Source organism: Delphinus delphis, chromosome 18 (genome assembly GCF_949987515.2).
Source record: "Delphinus delphis chromosome 18, mDelDel1.2, whole genome shotgun sequence".
In the NCBI taxonomy this organism is placed as follows: Eukaryota; Metazoa; Chordata; class Mammalia; order Artiodactyla; family Delphinidae; genus Delphinus; species Delphinus delphis.
This window is the reverse complement of record NC_082700.1, coordinates 419961-439849: the sequence shown is the minus strand read 5'-3', so window position 1 is coordinate 439849 and position 19889 is coordinate 419961. Positions and strand designations below refer to the sequence as shown.

The 19889-nt window shown below is 41.9% G+C and overlaps 1 protein-coding gene across 2 annotated transcripts in view; it reads left to right on the top strand.

The window, feature by feature from the left end:
• The first annotated feature begins 601 nt into the window (after positions 1-601).
• Positions 602-19889, top strand: part of CENPJ (centromere protein J) — a 53840-nt gene continuing 34552 nt past the window's right edge. For both annotated transcript variants that reach the window (XM_059995545.1, XM_059995544.1), the window contains exons 1-5: positions 602-733; positions 7699-7912; positions 8345-8854; positions 9570-9693; positions 16036-16335. In XM_059995545.1, coding sequence (XP_059851528.1) covers positions 8411-8854; positions 9570-9693; positions 16036-16335 — 868 coding nt within the window. In that variant the 5' untranslated portion in view covers positions 602-733; positions 7699-7912; positions 8345-8410. The remainder of the gene's footprint in view (positions 734-7698; positions 7913-8344; positions 8855-9569; positions 9694-16035; positions 16336-19889) is intronic.

The window sequence follows — 19889 nt, the reverse complement described above, 5'->3', positions numbered from 1 at the left end:
GGGAGGGGCTCGGTCTGTCCCGGAAGTTCTCTCCGGGAACTTTTTCCCCCCGCCTCTCCGCCCGCCACCACCACCCCTTGCCCTCCCCTCCCGGGCGGAAGACGCCGGGCCGTGAGTGCCTAGTAACGTGGAACGCTGGGTCGCCGGGAGTGGTAGTTTGCGTGAGTCCGGCTGCGTGCTCTCGCAAGCGCAGAGGGACAGGTAGGAACTACATTTCCCAGGAGCCCTCGGGCCTGGGCGGAGCCGGGCTGGCCGCGGAGGCTGTGGCGGGTGGTTTGTAAGGGTAGCGGCGGCGGCGACGACGGCTCGGGCGCTGGCGTGAGTGGACTGAGAGGCCGTGGCCGAGGAGCGGGACTTCGTGGCGGGGGTGGGGTGGGGTGGGGGTGGGGAGGACCGCAGGAGCTGGTGTGTTCGTCGCCGTGCGTCCACGAGGGACGGCGGGGCGCGCGGGGAGCGGCGCCGGGCGGCGAGGGGAGCTCTGGGTCAGTGTCGGGCCTGCTAGCGCTGTTCCGCGGCGGCTTCTCGCGGGCTCCCGCCGCTTGTGGTCTCGGCTGCACTCTGAGCTGCTGCGCGGAGGCGCGGGGCCGCAGCTGCGCGAGGAGCGCGTCGGTGCGTCACCTTCCTGCTGGTCTGGGCCGGTCTCCCTGCCGGCAGGTGCGGTCTTGCAAAGCTTCGGGTTTGAAAGCTTTGCTGTGGGTTGGTGGCTTTCAAGGACGTGTACTTTGGGAGACCGGTAAGTCACCTTTCTAAGCGACCAGTTACTTCTCAAGGCCTGAGGGAGGCTTTGAATTGTTTGCGTCTACCTTTTCCTCCTCGCGAGGTAGAGAATTTATCCCCCCCGGCCCGCTGCTTTAAATAATGTTTACGTGGTAGTCTTTGGAGGTTTCAAGGCTGTCCGTTCGTTTCAAACAGATTTTGATATCAGGAAGATCTGAGTCCACCTCCTAATAATCCATTCTGGGCATTTTGCTGTATATGCTCCCTTTACCAAGGCCTCAGCATCAATACTAAGTAACAGGTTAAGGTGGAATTGTATTTCTGTGCGTCATGCCGACAGTAAATATACCTCTAGGATCATAGTGATGAAGCTGAAATGAAGCAGGGGAGGTTTCTTTTTTACGTGGGCGAGATATGTGTTACCGAAAGTGAGTTCCGGATGCTCCTGCGCAAAAGCCAGTGAAGAGGCAAGGCTGGTGGAAAGGAAAGTTTGCTTTCTTTTGGGTGCCGGGAGCGGGGAGGGCGACTCCTGTCCAAAGGCCGACTCCCCTCCCCTGCCCTCCGCGGCCACAGTCGACAGTCGTGGGTCAAGAGCTGTTATAGGCGGCGGGAGGAGCCCACGTGGAAGCAACGCAGGCAGCTCGGACAGGCATCTTGAAGCTGGTCATGCGGTGCTCTGGCCAGCGTCATCTTGACTGTTTTAAGTAGTTAACCTTAGGTTCCAAAGTCGGTTTGTTCCCATTTTCTTGAGGCCAGTTTTTAGAATCGCGGCAGCTTATGTCATGGCTACAGTTAATGTAGTTCACTTCTCCCACCTGATGGGGGTTTCATTATCTACAGGACAGCCCACCGGAGAGGGCTCCCGATATTAGCTACAGCCCTTGAGAAGGAGCTAAAGTGCCTTGCCTTTGCTTAATGACTAAACTGTTATTGTTTTGTCCTGTTTGACTGCTTTTCTTTGCTTCTGCATTTTCTCACTTCTCTGGTTAAACTTATTCTTTGGTTTTTCCACAGACAAAAAGGCAGGCTGAGGACATGGGGGGCAGGGACCATAGGGTCCTGCTCTGTTTTACATGCAGACGTCTGAGTGCTGCATCACATCGGTGCTTGCGCTTGCCAGTCTAGTAGGGAACTTTGCTAGTTTTTTTTGTTTTAATTAGAGTATAGTTAATTTACAATGTTATGTTTCAAGTGTATAGCAAAGTGATTCAATTATACATACATACATATTCTTTTTCAGGTTGTTTTCCTTTATAGGTTATTACAAGATATTGAGTAGAGTTCCCTGTGCTGTACAGCAGATCCTTGTTGTTTACCTGTTTTATGTTTAGTAGCGTGTGTCTGTTAATCCTAAACTTCTGATTTATGCCTCCCACCCCCACCCCCTGCCAATCTACTTTGGTAACCGTAAGTGTTTTCTGTGTCTGTTTCTGTTTTGTAAATGAGTTCATTTGTATCTTTTTTTTTTTTTAGATTCCACATATAAGTTATATCATATGATACGTGTCTTTCTCTGTCTGACTTCACTTAATGTGGTCATCTCTAGGTCCATCCATGTTGCCGCAAATGGCAATTTTCCATTATTTTTTATGGCTCCTACTCCATTGTGTATATGTACCACATCTTCCTTATTCATCTGTCAGTGGACATTTAGGTTGCGTCCATGTCTTGGCTACTGTAAATTGTGCTGCTATGAACATTGGGGTGCATGTATCTTCTAGAATTAGGGTTTTCTGTAGATATATGACCAGGAGTGGGATTGCTGGATCATATGGTAGTTCTGTTAGTTTTTTAAGGAGCTTCCTTACTGTTCTACATAGTGGCTGCACTAACTTACATTCCCACCAACAGTGTAGGAGTGTTCCCTTTTCACACCTTCTTCAGCATTCATTATTTGTAGACTTTTTAGTGATGCCATTCTGACTGGTGTGAGGTGATACCTCATTGTGGTTTTGATTTGCATTTCCCTGATGATTACTGATGTTAAGCATCTTTTCATTTGCCTGTTGCCCATCTGTATGTCTTCTTTGGAGAAACGTCTATTTAGGTCTTCTGCTCATGTGTTGATTGGGTTGTTTGTTTTCTTGATGTTGAGCTGTATGATCTGTTTTTATATTTTGGAAATTAATATCTTGTTGGTTGCTTCGTTTGTAAATATTTTCTCCCATTCTGCAGGTTGTCTTTTTGTTTTGCTTATGGTTTCCTTTGCTGTGCAAAAGCTTTTAAGTTTTATTAGGTCCCATTTTGTTTTTTTGTTTTGATTTTATTTTCATTACTCAGGAGACGGATTGAAAAAATATTGCTACAATTTGTGTCAAAGAGTGTTCTGCCTGTGTTTTACTCTAGGAGTTTTGTAGTATCCTGTCTTACATTTAGGTCTTTAATCCATTTTGAATTTATTTTTGTATATGGCCTTACAGAATGTTCTAATCTCATTCTTTTACATGTAGCCGTCCAGTTTTCCCAGCGCCACTTATTGAAGAGACTGTCTTCTCTCTATTGTGTATTCTTGCCTCCTTTGTCATAGATTAATTGACCATAAGTGTGTGGGTTTATTTCTGGGCTTTCTATCCTGTTCCATTGATCTGTATGTCTGTTTTTGTGCCAGTGCCATACTGTCTTGATTACTGTAGCTTTGTAATACAGTCTGAAATCAGGGAGTGTGATTTCTCCAGTTCTGTTGTTTTTTTCTCAATATTCTTTTGGCTATTCGGGGTTTTTTGTGCTTCCATACAAATTAAAATTTTTTGCTCTAGTCCTGTGAAAAATGCCATTGGTAATTTGATAGGGATTGCATCGAATCTGTAGATTGCCTTGGGTAGTATGGTCATTTTAACAATATTGATTCTTTCAATCCAAGAACACAGTATAGCTTTGCATCTTTTTGTGTTGTCTTCATTTTCTTTCATCAGTGTTTTATAGTTTTTGGAGTACAGGTCTTTTGCCTCCTTAGGTAGGTTTATTCATAAGTATTTCATTTTTTTATGTGATGGCAAGTGGGGTTGTTTCCTTAATTTCTCCTTCTGACATTTCATTATAAGTGTATAGAAATGCAACAGATTTCTGTGTATTAATTTTGTGTTCAGCAAATTTACTGAATTCATTGATGAGCTCTAGTAGTTTTCTGGTAGTATCTTTATGATTTTCTGTGTATAGCATCATGTCATTTGCAAACAGTGACAGTTTTACTTCTTTTCCTATTTGGATTCCTTTTCTTTTTCTTCTCTGATTGCTGTGGTTATGACTTCCAAAACCATGTTGAATAAAAGTGGTGAGAGTGGGCATCCTTTTCTTGTTCCTGATCTTAGGAAAAATGCTTTTCACTATTGAGTATGATGTTAGCTATGGGTTTGTTATATATGGCCTTTGTTATGTTGAGGGATGTTCCCTTTATGCCCATTTCCTAAGAGTTTTTATCATAAATGAATGTTGAATTTTATCAAAAGTTTTTTTCTGCATCTACTGAGATGATCATAATGTTTTTATTCTTCAATTTGTTAATGTGTTGTATCACATTAATTGATTTGCAGATATTGAAAAATCCTTGCATCTCTGGGATAAATCCCACTTGATCATGGTGTATGATCCTTTTAATGTATTGTTGGAGTTGGTTTGCTAGAATTTTGTTGAGGATTTTTGCATCTGTGTTCATCAGTGATACTGACCTGTGATTTTCTTTTTTTTGTGATGTCTTTGTCTGGTTTTGGTATCCGGGTGATGGTGGCACATTTAAATAGAATGAGTTCAGACGTGTTCCTCCCTCTGCAATTTTTTGGAATAGTTTGAGAACAGTAGGCGTTAACTCTTCTCTCAGTGTTTGGTAGAATTAACCCGTAAAGTCATCTGGTTCTGGACTCTAGCTTGTTGGGAGTTTTTTAGTTACTCATTCAGTTTCAGTACTGGTAATTGGTCTGTTCATATTTTCTTTTTCTTTCTTTTTTTTTTTTTTACATCTTTATTGGAGTATAATTGCTTTACAATGGTGTGCTAGTTTCTGCTTTATAACAAAGTGAATCAGTTATACATATGTTCCCATATCTCTTCCCTCTTGCATCTCCCTCCCTCCCACCCTCTCTATCCCACCCCTCTAGGTGGTCACAAAGCACCGAGCTGATCTCCCTGTGCTATGCGGCTGCTTTCCACTAGCTATTTTACGTTTCGTAGTGTACATATGTCCATGCCACTCTCTCGCTATGTCACAGCTTACCCTTTCCCCTCCCCATATCCTCAAGTCCATTCTCTAGTAGGTCTGTGTCTTTATTCCTGTCTTACCCCTAAGTTGTTCATGACATTTTTTTTTTCTTAAATTCCATATATATGTGTTTATATTTTCTACTTCTTCCCGGCTCAGTCTTGGGAGATTATTGTACCTTTCTAAGAATCTGTCCATTTCTTCTAGGTTGTCCATTTTATTGGCATATAGTTGCTCATAATAGTCTCATATGATCTTTTGTATTTCTGTAGTGTTGGTTGTAACTTCTCTTTCATTTTTTTTCTTTTTAAGGAACGTAATGCAATCTTTTGAAATTTTTTAAAAATAAATTTATTTATTTATTTATTTTTGGCTGCATTGCGTCTCCACTGCTGTACCTGGGCTTTCTCTAGTTGTGGCAAGTGGGGGCTACTCTTAATTGTGCACGGGCTTCTCATTGCACTGGCTTCTCTTGTTGCAGAGCACGGGCTCTAGGTGCACAGGTTTCGATAGTTGTGGCACATGGGCTCAGTAGTTGTGGCTCGCAGTCCCAGTAGTTGTGGCGCACTGGCCTAGTTGCTCCGTGGCATGTGGGATCCTCCCGGACCAGGGCCTGAACCCGTGTCCCCTGCACTGGCAGTCAGACTCTTTACCCACTGTGCCACCAGGGAAGTACCTCATTTCTGATTTTATCGATTTGGGCCCTCTCCCTCTTTTTCTTGATGAGTCTGGCCAGTGGTTTATCAATTTTGTTTATCCTTTCAGGGAACCAGCTTTTAGTTTCATTGATCTTTTCTGTTGTTTTTAAAAACCTTTTCTGGTTTTTGATGTTACAGAATGACCTTGTAGCTTGTCTTTGTTCTAAATTTGGATTTCATAAGTTTCCTGACGAGGTCGTTTAAATTCAGTCAGGGTTACTTGGTTGATTCTGATGAAGAGTTTTGCCTTTTTACATAGGTTTCCAACTCAGAAATAGTTAGAATTAGTTTGCTTACCACAGTTTAAAAAAATTATTCAGGAGTAAGAGATATCCAGTAAAGTGCCTTAATCTTTTTTTTTTTTTTGGCCACACCATGTGGCTTGCCAGATCTTAGTTCCCCAACCAGGGATCGAACCCTGGGCCCTTGGCAGCGAGAGTGCGGAGTCCTAACCACTGGACTGCCAGGGAATTCTCAGAGTGCCTTAATCTTAAGTGTACAGCCCAAACATATATACCAGTGTAGTCACCTCCCAGATACAGAACATCCCTAGCATCCTGAAGGCAGAAACCCCTTCCCGGGCGATACCAGCTTCCTAGACAGCCATGCTTCTGACTTCTGGACCTGGGAGTTTATTCTGCCTCTTCTCAAACTTCATACTAAGTGGAATCACACAGTATTCGTGTCAGACTTTTTTTTTTTTTTTTCGGTACGCGGGCCTCTCACTGTTGTGGCCTCTCCCGTTGCAGAGCACAGGCTCTGGATGTGCAGGCTCAGTGGCCATGGCTCATGGGCCCAGCCTTTCCAAGGCATGTGGGCTCCTCCCGGACCGGGGCATGAACCCGCGTCCCCTGCATCGGCAGGCGGACTCTCAACCACTGCGCCACCAGGGAAGCCCTCGTGTCAGACTTTGATTCCACTTTTCTCATCCATGTCGTTGCCTATAGCAACTGCCTATAGCAGTAGGTTTTTTTTTTTTTTTAAATGCTGTAGTAGCTGTGGTTGTCAACGTGTGATATCAGTGAGAAAACAAATCACGCTGCCATTTTTTTTGTTTTGTTTTGTTTTGTTTTATCCCCAGTTTTCTCCATTTCAGTTAATGGCAACTCTGTTCTTCGAGTTGTTTAGCCAGAGAATTTTCAGGAATGAAGGAGAGGATCCCAGGACACTCTGTAGGTTGTGGTAGACAATAAAGGAATAGTAGGTTATATAGTCTGATAATACGAGGTTCAAAATTGGGGATTTTGATGGTAGAGGAAGGGAGAATAATCCAGGTCTAAAAAAGAACAATAAAGAAGGTACGTATTCCAAGGGTATGGGCTCCATAGGAGGAGGTTTTCTCAGGAAGGTGAGAGAAGAGGTTAAGAATAATAGATTTTGCTTGTGACGCACAGTGAGTGTTTGGCATTGGGATGCTTGGGACACGGAGACAGGATAAGCACATGCGTGGAGATTAGCGTGGCACGGATGAAGGGCGCTGACATAAATAGATTCCCAAACATAAAGACGTGAACCCTGGAGGAGTCAAGGTGGATAGTGGTGATGGGCTGTAGGAACTGGTGGTTTTCGGGAGGAATGGGGCATTGGTGGGGGCTTCCTGCAGATGGGAGTTATGAAGTCTGGGTGACTGGGTCTTATTCTGCCCCTCATAGCTGCACCACATGCACTTCTTCCACCGGGTCCTTAGCTTTTCCTCTAAGTGAGGCCTTTCTGTGCACCCCGTCTAAACTTGCAGTCTCCTACCCCCACATGGCTTTTGTGTGTATTTTCCCCACTAGACTCTGAGTTATTAACTGCTGTCTACCCAGTGCCTACAGCAGTACTGGGCACAGAGTAAGAACACAGTAAATGTTAGTTGCTTATCTGTTGCACTAGTCACAGAGTTACACTAGGAATTTGGTTGTTTTAGAGTATGATTCATACAGCATAGCTGTCCCGTGCTATGAACCAATGAAATTTTTATTGTTGAACATTGAATGAACACAAACAATACTTTATAAAACTGAATTGTCTTCAACAATATAACCTTAGTTCTGATTTAATTTTAACTTACTTTTAGCAAACATTTATCAAGTTTCTTCTATCTCCCAGGGACGGATGGTGCTAGACAGTGGTGAATATACAGATACCTTCAAGGAACTCACAGCTTGGTAGATTATGAACACAGAAGCGAAATACCACTAATAATGAGATGACGCCAAAGCAGTGATGTCAGAGACCTCTAGGGATGCAGATGAGAGACTGCCTGCTGGGCAAGGGGTTATAAGAGAGAAGAGGAGGAACGGACAGCAGCAGACAGTGCCAGGTGAAGCCATGGGGTGGTGGTGACTTCTGTTCTGGGACTAGGGAGAACAGGGTTCCCCGTATTGGGCAAAGAAGCAGTACTGGACTAGGGCCAGACGCATGCACGTGGTTAAAGTGGATATTGATAGTGGCCTATTTTTCCTTTGGTAATCAAATAACTTAGAAGATGCTTTAGCTCCCTTAGTTTTTGGTCGACTGATTGAGCACTTGTGTAAATTCATCAGTAACTGATTAAATCAGAAGGGAACTTTGAGTTTTGATCCCCTCAATTTGGGTATTTTAAAGACGTTTTAAAAATATGTAACTTACTGCCCAATTGCTTTGCTAGTTAAAGTGTTTCCTGTAAGAAATATTCAGTAGGTTTTTGTGCTGGGTTAGGTTTGGGTTGAATAACTTTAACTAATAATTTTTGTTGGCTGTCTTGTTTCTACAGGTGTTGGAAATTAACAGCTCTTCTAGCTTTTACATTATTTAAATACAGTAGTGTCATTGGACTAAAATGTTCCTGATGTCAGCCTCTTCAGAGTTAAACAGTGGGCAGAACTTCTTAACCCAGTGGATGACCAGTCCTTCTCGGGCTGGGGTCATATTAAATCGTGGATTTCCTGTTTTGGAAGCAGAGGAAGAGAAGCGAGTAAATGTGAACATTTCTACCAGCTTTCCTATTAACCCCACAGATTTTTCAAATAGCTTCAGCTTTATAAGTGAAGAAGATTCACTTCATGAAGAACAGAAGTTGGAGCCCAACAGCCCTTACAAGTTACAATCAGATAAATCTGAAACACAGAGAGTCTTTCCTTCGACTAAAGAGGGAACACAAATAGTGGCATGTCAGCATGCTCCTGGACACTGGGAAGATAACAAAAATGACTTTATTTCAGATCCTGTGAGTGAATTCAAAGAAGTGGCTTATAAAGACCCACTTTTTAAAAAGCTTGAACAGGTAAAACGGGATTTGACTTAATATGTATCTGTGTTATTGCACAGTTATTGCAGGTACGACGAAAGGTCACCTGTTCCAGGTCTTTTTGTTTCTTCCCCTGTACTGTGAAAGCCTCATAACACCATATTTTGCCTTTTGTTTGATATGAAACATTAAAGCCTATTTAATATGTAAGATATAAATATAGCACTTACGGTAACATCTTTAGGTTGCTCCCTCATTTTGTAAAAACTAAATTGGAAATGGTTGACCAAATATTAGGGAAGAAAAGTTGATTATAAATGTACTGATACCTATCCTGTTTTAAGAGTCAAAGGATTCATGTGACTTGTTCTGTTTCTTAGTTGAGAGTTTAGTTTTGGTGGCAGATTTAGTTACTTAGAGATCCCTCTTTTTTTTTTTTAATTTTTAGAACTTTAAAATTTTTATTTATTTATTTGGCTCTGCCAGGTCTTAGTTGCGGCATGCAGGGTCTTTAGTTGCAGCATGTGGGATCTAGTTCCCTGACCAGGGATTGAACCCGGGCCCCCTGCATTGGGAGCACGGGGTCTTAACCACTGGACCACAAGGGATGTCCCTAGAGAGCCCTCTTTGAAACTCTTTATTAGAGAAGATATGAGAAGGGAGATGGGAGGGATTAAGATAAATGTAAGGGGCAAAGGTCCATAAAGAAATATTAAGTTAGTTTAATCAAGTTAATTTTATGTTTAAAAAGCTGAAAGAAGTACAACAGAAGAAGCAGGAACAACTGAAGAGGCAACAGTTAGAGCAACTGCAAAGACTCATGGCGGAACAGGAGAAGCTGCTCACCATGGTGTCTGGGCAGCATACACTCCCAGGTAGTATGTGCTTACGTAAGACCTTTGCTTGGTACAGCGATGGACAGTTACCTACACTTCCTGTCTTTCATTGTTTGACAGGTCATTTCTACCATTTCTCTATCATGTGTTGCAAACTCCAATTTCTTAAGAAGCCAAGCAGACAACTATGGAATGGTGGTGGTGTAATATAATTGGGATGAGGGATCTGTGCCATTCTGGAGCATGTGTGCCCTGCTTAAAGGCATTCATATTTATTTATAAAATAAAATTTTAAAAAGACCCAGCAGAATGAAAGATCCAGAGCTGAATTTGGCCTAGGGCTACTGGTTTACAACCCCTGCCTGATGAATGAAAAACTGCTCAGGGTCGTAAAGATGCGGATGTGTAGAAGCCATGCTGCTCAGCTAAAGAGCCGCACCAGAAACATCTTCTGTGGTAGTAGAGGACAGTTTTTCTGTTGTATGCCAGGTCAGTTAATAGAAAGCATGATGTGCTTATCAGTGGGGGGAAAGCAGTGGAAATGTGATCCGGAGCAGTAGCTTTGAAAGTTTTTTGACCGTGCCGCATAGTAACAAAACCATCTTAAATGATGACTCGTAATTTCAAAGAAATTTCATGAATCAGTTCTTATTGGTGTGCCTGGCAGGTAACAAGGATATTTTGTTTATTCCATTGTATGTCATTAAAAAAAAATGCCATTCATGATCTGTTGTGTCTGCTGATAAAATGGATTATGTCCCACAGTTTGAAAAACAGCGGTCTGGAGCAGTGTGTTTGCTTCTTGGGCTACCTTTTAAGAGACATGCTTTACTGATTCAGTAAAATGCTTGTTCTCTTCAGAGGTTGCGCTGGACATTGAGAATACAAAGAAGAAAAGATTGGCAAATGAATGTGCAGAGTGTGGCTGGATGGTACTCGGGGAGTGGTGGTAGTGCTGGTGATGAGAACTGTAGCAGATGAAGAGTGGTTTAGGGCATTTGGATGTTTATCTTAGAGAACATAGGGAACGTGGTATGTATCTTGAAATAATTGAGTGCCTGTATGGAATACATAAAAATAATAATCAGAATCACTTACAATAGCCTGTGATAGTTCTTAAGGTAGAAATAGCACTATGGTAGAGCAATAGGGAAGCAGATGTCAAACTTATTAATATAAGAACTACCTCCATGGAGTTATGAAACAATTGCTTTAGGGCCATTTTCACATTTTTTGGTTTCAGGACCCTGTAACACTCTTAAATTATTGAGGACCCCAAAAAGCTTGTGTTATATGGGCTATAGCTATTGATATTTACTGTGTTAGAAATTAAAACTTAGAAATTTAAAAATTAATTCATTTAAAATAATAACCAATTACATGCTATAAATAACTTTTTTTTTTTTTTTTTTGGCTGCGTTGGGTCTTTGTTGCTGTGTGCGGGCTTTCTCTAGTTGCGGCGAGCAGGGGCTACTCTTTGTTGTGGTGCGCAGGCTTCTCATTGCGGTGGCTTCTCTTGTTGCAGAGCATGGGCTCTAGGCTGAGCGGGCGTCACTAGTTGTGGTGCACAGACTTAGTTGCCCCACGGCACGTGGGGATCTTCCCGGACGAGGGCTCGAACCTGTGTCCCCTGCATTGGCGGGCAGATTCTTAACCACTGCACAACCAGAGAATAACATTTTTTAATGAAAAAAAATTTTCTAAAAAATTAGTGAGAAGAATTGCATTGTTTAATGTTTTTGAAAATCTCTTTAACATCTGGCTTAAAGAACTCAGCTGATTCTCGTATCTACTTTTGCCTCCCATCTCTTCAGTTATGTTGATTTGGTTGATGTATGTGAAAAAAAACCCAGCCTCACACGGACATGTAATTGGAAAAAGGGGAGAGAAGTATTTTAATAGGCTTTTCAAATAATTTTGGTTATTTCTTTGATACTGCACCAAACTCAACAAGTGGTCGTTTCTTAGCGGTTATTCACAACATGGAATCTGAAATCATATTAGTGAATTTTCATGCTCTATTACATTAAAATATATTAGAATGTCTTGCCATTTTTTTCTTTAAAAATAAAGATTATTAAAAATAATTACTGCATTAATTAAAATAGATCTCAGTTTCTTTTTTTATTTGGCTGCGTCAGATCTTACTTGCGGCACACAGGATCTTCGTTGAGGCATGCGGGATCTTTTTCTCTTCGTTGCAGCACTCGGGCTTCTCTCTAGTTGTGGTGTGCAGGTTTTTTTCTCTCTCTAGTTGTGGCGTATAGGCTCCTGGGCGTGAGGGCTCTCACTGAGGTGTGCAAGCTCAGTTGTTGTGGTATGTGGGCTTAGTTGCCCTATGGCATGCAGGATGTTAGTTTCCCGACTAGGGATCGAACCCGCGTCCCCTGTATTGGTAGGTGGATTCTTTACCACTGGACCACCAGGGAAGTCCCTAGATCTCAGTTTCTAAAGTATCATAAAATTTTAGGAAGTTTCTGAAAGTCAGAATCATTCAAGGTCAGAATGATTTATTCTTGAAAGTAATTTTGAGTACTGTAGATGTTTGTATAAGCATAAAAAAGGGTGTGAAATCGTACATGAATATTAATAATTTACTCCAAGGGATTGATATATTGTTTTTTTTGCTGTACTCAGGCCTCTCACTGTTGTGGCCTCTCCCGTTGCGGAGCACAGGCTCTGAACGCGCAGGCTCAGCGGCCATGGCTCACGGGCCCAGCCGCTCCGCGGCTTGTGGGATCTTCCCAGACCGGGGCATGAACCCGTGTCCCCTGCATCGGCAGGCGGACTCTCAACCACTGCGCCACCAGGGAAGTCCAGGGATTGATTTTATAAGAAGATGTGGACTTATGCAGATTAACTTTATACTTCGAACTATTTGAGTTGCCAAAATAAGCAAGAATTACTTCCACAATTTAAAACATCAAATTAAGTGAAATGAATAAATAAATAACAGTAATTACAAACCATACCACTCAATGGGATGTTATATTATACCTTTATGCATTCTATGAGTGATTGGAATAAACTGAGTGTACATTTCCTTCAAACTCTGGGATCATACAGTTCTAAGTAGAATGACAATAATCTCTCTTTTATTTGCTGTACCCAACCTGTATTTAATTTCCACACCTGGAGTGAGGTTTGTTGAACTCCAGAGTCTGGGTCTCTACTGATATCTTACTCTCTCAGGTGCACATGGCATAAGAGAAAGGTCACATTAAAAGATAAAGTCATAGGCAGATCATCTAATTTCTCAGATAACACCAAGAGCAGGGATTCCAGAAGGAAGTCACAGAAACTCAGGAGTGAATCATCAAACTGTACTTGGCAAAGCACTGTGCATTTATCCTTCCATAAGGCAAAAAGAAACGAAACTTTTTTTTTAACATCTTTACTGGAGTATAATTGCTTTACAATGTTGTTTCTTTCTTTTTTTTTAAACATCTTTATTGGAGTATAATTGCTTTACAATGGTGTGTCAGTTGCAGCTGTATAACAAAGTGCATCAGCTATACATATAAATATATCCCCACATCTCCTCCCTCTTGTGTCTCCCTCCCACCCTCCCTATCCCACCCCTCTAGGTGGTCACAAAGCACCGAGCTGATCTCCCTGTGCTATGCGGCTGCTTCCCACTAGCTATCTATTTTACATTTGGTAGTGTGTATATGTCCATGCCACTCTCTCACTTCGTCCCAGCTTCTCTTTCCCACTCCCCGTGTCCTCAAGCCCATTCTCTATACAAGTAAAACTTTTAAGTGATGTTTTCTGGGAACAACATTTAAGTTAACTGTCAGTGATCAATAATTTTTTTTAATATAAAAAATACCTGAACTTAACACATACATTTTGAAAACTTACTGTGCCTTTCAAAACATTTTATATAAACCTGGTAGTAAATTATTATGATTATTTATTCTTTCATTAATTATCTTGGCATTTTGAATGGATTTTTCATCACCTTTGGTTTGGTAAAACCAAACCATGCATTTGGAAAATAATAATTCCCTGAGTTATGTAGGTTTTTAAAATATTGACATATTTCATTATAAAAATTTATATCCATTAATACTACCACAGATCTCATCATAACTGTATTATAAAGTTGTCAAGCTCATGGCGATGGACATGTTTTCCAACATTCTCATTTTTACTTGGAAGTTCAAATTTTATCATTGGCAACGAATATTGTCAGCTTCTTTGAAGTAACTGGCTCACTTGTTTCATCTTTGAGAAAATGCCTGCCAAGTACTGAGGTTTAAATCACTCATCGTTTGTCGTTTGTCGTTTTGTAAAAATGATGTTCCTGGGCTTCCCTGGTGGTGCAGTGGTTGAGGGTCCGCCTGCCGATGCAGGGGACGCGGGTTTGTGCCCCGGTCCGGGAGGATCCCACGTGCTGTGGAGCTGCTGGGCCCGTGAGCCATGGCCGCTGAGCCTGTGCGTCCGGAGCCTGTGCTCTGCAAGGGGAGAGACCACGGCAGTGAGAGGCCCGCGTACCGAAAAAAAAAAAAAAAAATGTTCCCTGAAAGAAGTGTCTAGTTGAGCTTAGCAGATTTTTTTTGTCTGCGCCACGAGGCATGTGAGATGTTAGTTCCCCGCCAAGGGCACTCTACCCCCCTGCGTTGGAATCTTGGAGTCTTAACCACTGGCCTGCCAAGGAAGTTCCTCTAGTTGAGCTTATAGCTCAAAAATTTCACAGTCCATGTCTTGGTTTACGGCAGAAGTGATTTATGCGTACTTCTCATTTTGTCCTATAGAATGTTCATGTACTCAGGCTTAAAATTTAATTTAAAAATTTAATAATTTTTGCTGCTTTATCTAGAACATTCTTAAGTAAAACTTTTTTTTAAGGTTTTTTTAAAAAAATTATTTATTTTTGGCTGCGTTGGGTCTTTGTTGCTGTGCGTGGGCTTTCTCTAGTTGTGGTTACTCTTCTTTGCAGTGCACGGGCTTCTCATTGCGGTGGCTTCTCTTGTTGCAGAGCATGGGCTCCAGGCGTGCAGGCTTCGGTAGTTGTGGCTCATGGGCTCTGGAGTGCAGAGTCAGTAGTTGTGGCGCACGGGCTTAGTTGCTCCGCGGCATGTGGAATCTTCCTGGACCAGGGCTCGAACCCATGTCCCCTGCATTGGCAGGTGGATTCTTAACCACTGCACCACCAGGGAAGCGCAGAACTGTTCTGTTTTGGTTTTAAACTGAGAGTACATGGCGGTGACGAACACAGTGACTGCTAGCGCAGTGGGTGCTGCTCTACTGCTTTTGAATGGAGTCTCCAGGAGGTTTCCATTTTGCCTTTGCAGCATCAGTACATATGTCAACACAGTGAAAAAGGCAAGTACTGTCTTAATATTTCTGAAAATAGCTTAGAGCTTGGTGGATGGCCTGAAAGAGTCTTGGAGACCTCCAGGGGTTTACAGATCATGCTATGAGAGCTGCTGCTTTGGGTTGTTGCTCTTCTGTCAAAGATGTTTTTAGGCTGAAGTGGGTTGACCATTCGTTAAAAATATTTAGTGGGAGAGTATTGTTTTTAAGGAAGGGAGGTTGACTCTGATACTCAATGAGGGCCTACCTGATTTCCAGTTTTATTTGTGGGCTGGGGATGAGGCAGATGGTATAGGACATAAGTGGCATGCCTTTTTTATGAAACACTTCCCATTATGTCTTTTAATTCTGTTTAATTGAAACAATCCGGGAGAACAGAGGAAAGTAGCAGGATTTCAAGGGACTGGTACAGCAGGCAGGATGGCTAGTATTGCCACCTATCCTCTAAGAATTGTACCTCAGAGGTGTATAGAAAGGGCATCCTCTCTCTGTTTATCGGGTGATTTCAAAAGTAGAGACTTAAGAAACAAAACAGGTAAAAAGTAATACAGGAAATCTAGGAACTACAGAAAAGTACAAAACAGAAGTCACCCATAATTCCACCACCTGAGGTTACCAACATGTTAATGGTAATATAAAGGGAAGATGCGTTTGTGTGTTGTGACACAGCAGTTACTGATCATCAAGGAGCAATTCAGATTATTTGTAACTATCTGCATTGGTGCTCTCCATTTAACTGTATTCGTCACAGGGCTGTAGAGTTGACAGCTCCCAGCAGTGCTCATGGATGGAGCGTGATCGGTGCCTTCCAGAGTTAGGCGGTGCTGCAGCTCTGCCACGTACAAACTGCACATGAATCGTGGTATAAATATATTCAAAAATCAAAGGTCACTTTGGAGTCTTACAATTTCATGATTTTGTTAAACATAGTTTCCTATTAATGAGGAAAAGATACTTTTATCACTTGGGAGAAAACTTTGTATTCAATAATAGGGGTAACAGGTAGTACAGAAAATGTTATAGAAAGTCATCAGTTTTTTTCATTTTCTTAATCGTAAGGTTTAACTCTAGTGCCTGATGACCAGAGCCAGAAGTACAGATCTCCAGGAAATTCAGCCACTGTAGAGAAACCCACGCCCTTCTTACCATCATATATCTACCAGAATCAAACCCAAGAAAAAAAACACACTTCCAACATTTTATCCGATGAACAAAACAACTTCCGTAGAACTACTCATCCAGATTTTGTCTTAACTTCAAAAAGTGGTGCTTCTCCCAATTTGTTTTATGAGGCTCAACATCAAGAAGCACTTGTGAAAAAAAATGATTTGAAGGAAGAAAACCATAACCATCCTAAAGGTGAGTTACTTCTTTTTCTCTCTTCTGTAGTTAACTGACAGTGTCACCTGGTTGTTCTAAGACAAGAAAAGTCCTTTCTGCATTTTTTCCTTGTCCCCTGCATCTTTGTTTTTTTTTTTTTTTTTTTTTTGCGGTTATGCGGGCCTCTTACTGTTGTGGCCTCTCCCGTTGCGGAGCACAGGCTCCGGACGCGCAGGCTCAGCGGCCATGGCTCACGGGCCCAGCCGCTCCGCGGCATGTGGGATCTTCCCGGACCAGTGGGGCATGAACCCGTGTCCCCTGCATCGGCAGGCGGACTCTCAACCACTGCGCCTCCAGGGAAGCCCTCCCCTGCATCTTTTTTTTTTTTTTTTTTTTTTTTTGCGGTACGTGGACCTCTCACCGCTGCGGCCTCTCCCGTTGCGGAGCACAGGCTCAGCGGCCATGGCTCACGGGGCCAGCAGCTCCGCGGCATGTGGGATCCTCCCGGACTGGGGCACGAACCCGCGTCCCCCGCATCAGCAAGCGGACTCTCAACCACTGCGCCACCAGGGAAGCCCTCCCCTGCATCTTTAATTGTGAGATCCTACCTGCTACACAGCCACTGAGCCTGGATAGGACACAGAACCAGACATAGAATTTGTGACTTTCCAGGAACAAATTGCAGGACAACTCATGCCAATTTCAAACCTCGCGTGGCAGCGTGGGTCTTCAAAAAGGGAGGCAGCGAGTTCTGCATGCACCATTTTCCTTGAGACCTTAGAAAAGTTTAAAATTGAGTTAAAATGTGTGTGCTAGTGGTGGGGCACAGGATAGAAGATGTGAAGTGTGAGCAGTAGGTTGGTGATGGGAGTTATTACTCACAAAAGGAATCCCCCTAACCCAGACACTCGTCGCTGGCCCTCTGTGTTCCCAGAACCCGGCACGTGCCTGCCAGAGAACTGGCACTCAGTGTCTGATGGTCCAAACTCATGGAGCTCTCGAGGCATTTCTAGTATATTTTCTTCTTGTCCTTTTTTTAAAAATTTTTTTAAGTCCTGTTGCTGTGCTCACTCCCTGGCCTTTTTTTCCCCCTCCACATTTTGTAATCATAAAATATTGTATAATAAATTGTGTTCTTTTCCCACTCAACATGGAAAATGCTATGGTACGTTCTGTAGCCTTCATAACCGTAATTTTAATGGTTGTCATCTTTATGCAGATCATCAAATAATATATCAGTATTTAATGTTCTTTGTGGTAGGACTGAGTCATTTCCATTATTTTTAATTTAGTTTTCAATTTTAATGGTGTTTTTATGTATATGTTCCTTAGAGTAAGTTATAGAAAAACACAAATGATATGGCAAAAGGTGTCTATACTTACAGTTTAGGATTGGGCAGTTTTGGGATAAAAACTTATTCCTAATTTCGAGTAATTCCTGGGTGTAAAGAGGTCGTGTCTCTTCCTTATTTTTTAAACAGTACTCTCCCTTAACCTTTTCAATGTTTTTTTTTTTTTTGGCCGCACTGTGCAGCATGCGGAACTTCCCCTACCAGGGATCAAACCCGCGCCCCTTGCAGTGGAAGTGCAAAGTCTTAACTATTGGACCACCAGGGAAGTCCCCTTAACCTTTTATTTTGGAAAATTTCAAACATCCAGAAAAGTTGAAAGACCACTGCTGTAATTACCAGTATACCTACCACCTACATGCAACAGTTGATATTTTTCCATATTTACTTTGTCTATCTATATTTGTATGTGTGTGTATATACCTGTATCTATACTTAAATTTATATCTGTATTTACATCTGTATATAGTTTGCTGAGTCATTTCATTGCAAATAATATGCAGACATTATATCATTTCAAATATCAAGTAAAAATTAGGACATTCTTCTATATAACCACAATACTGTTATTATACCTAGGGACCTTATCTATGCAAATGCAATTCAGAATTCTCCCTATGATCCCAAAATTGCCTTTTAAAGGTGTTTTTTTAAAAATAGGATCCAGTCAAGGTTTATGTATTACATTCAGTTGTTACAACTCTTTATTTTTTTTGTTTTGTTTTGTTTTGTTTTTCCGGCCGCACAACGAGGCGTGCGGGATCTCAGTTTCCCGACCAGAGAGAGAACCCATGCCCCCTGCATTGGGAGCATGGAGTCTTAACCACTGGACCACCAGGGAAGTCCTTTAGTCTTTTTTAACTTAGGAAAGCCCACACCTTTTTCTCCATAACATTAAACTTTTGAAGACTTGTGTTTTTTTCTTTTTTTTTAAACATCTTTATTGAAGTATAATTGCTTTACAGTGTTGGGTTAGTTTCTGCTATATAACAAAGTGAATCAGCTGTACATATACATATATCCCCATATCCCCTCCCTCTTGAGCCTGCCTCCCACCCTCCCTATCCCCCCCTCTAGGTGGTCACAAAGCACCGAGCTGATCTCCCTGTGCTATGCGGCTGCTTCCCACTAGCTATCTATTTTACATTTGGTAGTGTACATATGTCCATGCCACTCTCTCACTTCGTCCCAGCTTACCCTTCCCCCTCCCTGTGTCCTCAAGTCCATTCTCTACATCTGTGCCTTTATTCCTGTCCTGGCCCTAGGTTCTTCAGAACCACTTTTTTTTTTTTTTTTTTTAGATTCCATATATATGTGTTAGCGTATGGTATTTGTTTTTCTCTTTCTGACTTGCTTCACTCTGTATGACAGTCTCTAGGTCCATCCACCTCACTGCAAATAACTCAATTTCGTTTCTTTTTATGGCTGAGTAATATTCCATTGTATATATATGCCACATCTTCTTTATCCATTCATCTGTCGATGGGCACTTAGGTTGCTTTCATGTCCTGGCTATTGTAAATAGAGCTGCAATAAACATTGTGGTACATGGCTCTTTGAATTGTGCTTTTCTCAGGGTATATGCCCAGTAGTGGGATTGCTGGGTCGTATGCCAGTTCTATTTTTAGTTTTTTAAGGAACCTCCATACTGTTCTCCATAGTGGCTGTATCAATTTACATTCCCACCAACAGTGCAAGAGGGTTCCCTTTTCTCCACACCTTCTCCAGCATTTATTGTTTGTAGATTTTTTGATGATGGCCATTCTGACTGGTGTGAGGTCATTGTACTATACCTCATTGTAGTTTTGATTTGCATTTCTCTAATGATTAATGATGTTGAGTAGTCTTTCCTGTGTTTGTTGGCAGTCTGTATGTCTTCTTTGGAGAAATGTCTATTTAGGTCTTCTGCCCAGTTTTGGATTGGGTTGTTTGTTTTTTTGATATTGAGCTGCATGAGCTGCTTGTAAATTTTGTACATTGAATTCTTTGTCAGTTGTTTCATTTGCAAATATTTTCTCCCATTCTGAGGGTTGTCTTTTCGTCTTGTTTATGGTTTCCTCTGCTGTGCAAAGCTTTTAAGTTTCACTAGGTCCTATTTGTTTATTTTTGTTTTTATTTCCATTTCTCTAGGAGGTGGGTCAGAAAGGATCTTGCTGCGATTTATGTCATAGAGTGTTCTGCCTGTGTTTTCCTCTAAGAGTTTTATAGTGTCTGGCCTTAACATCTAGGTCTTTAATCCATTTT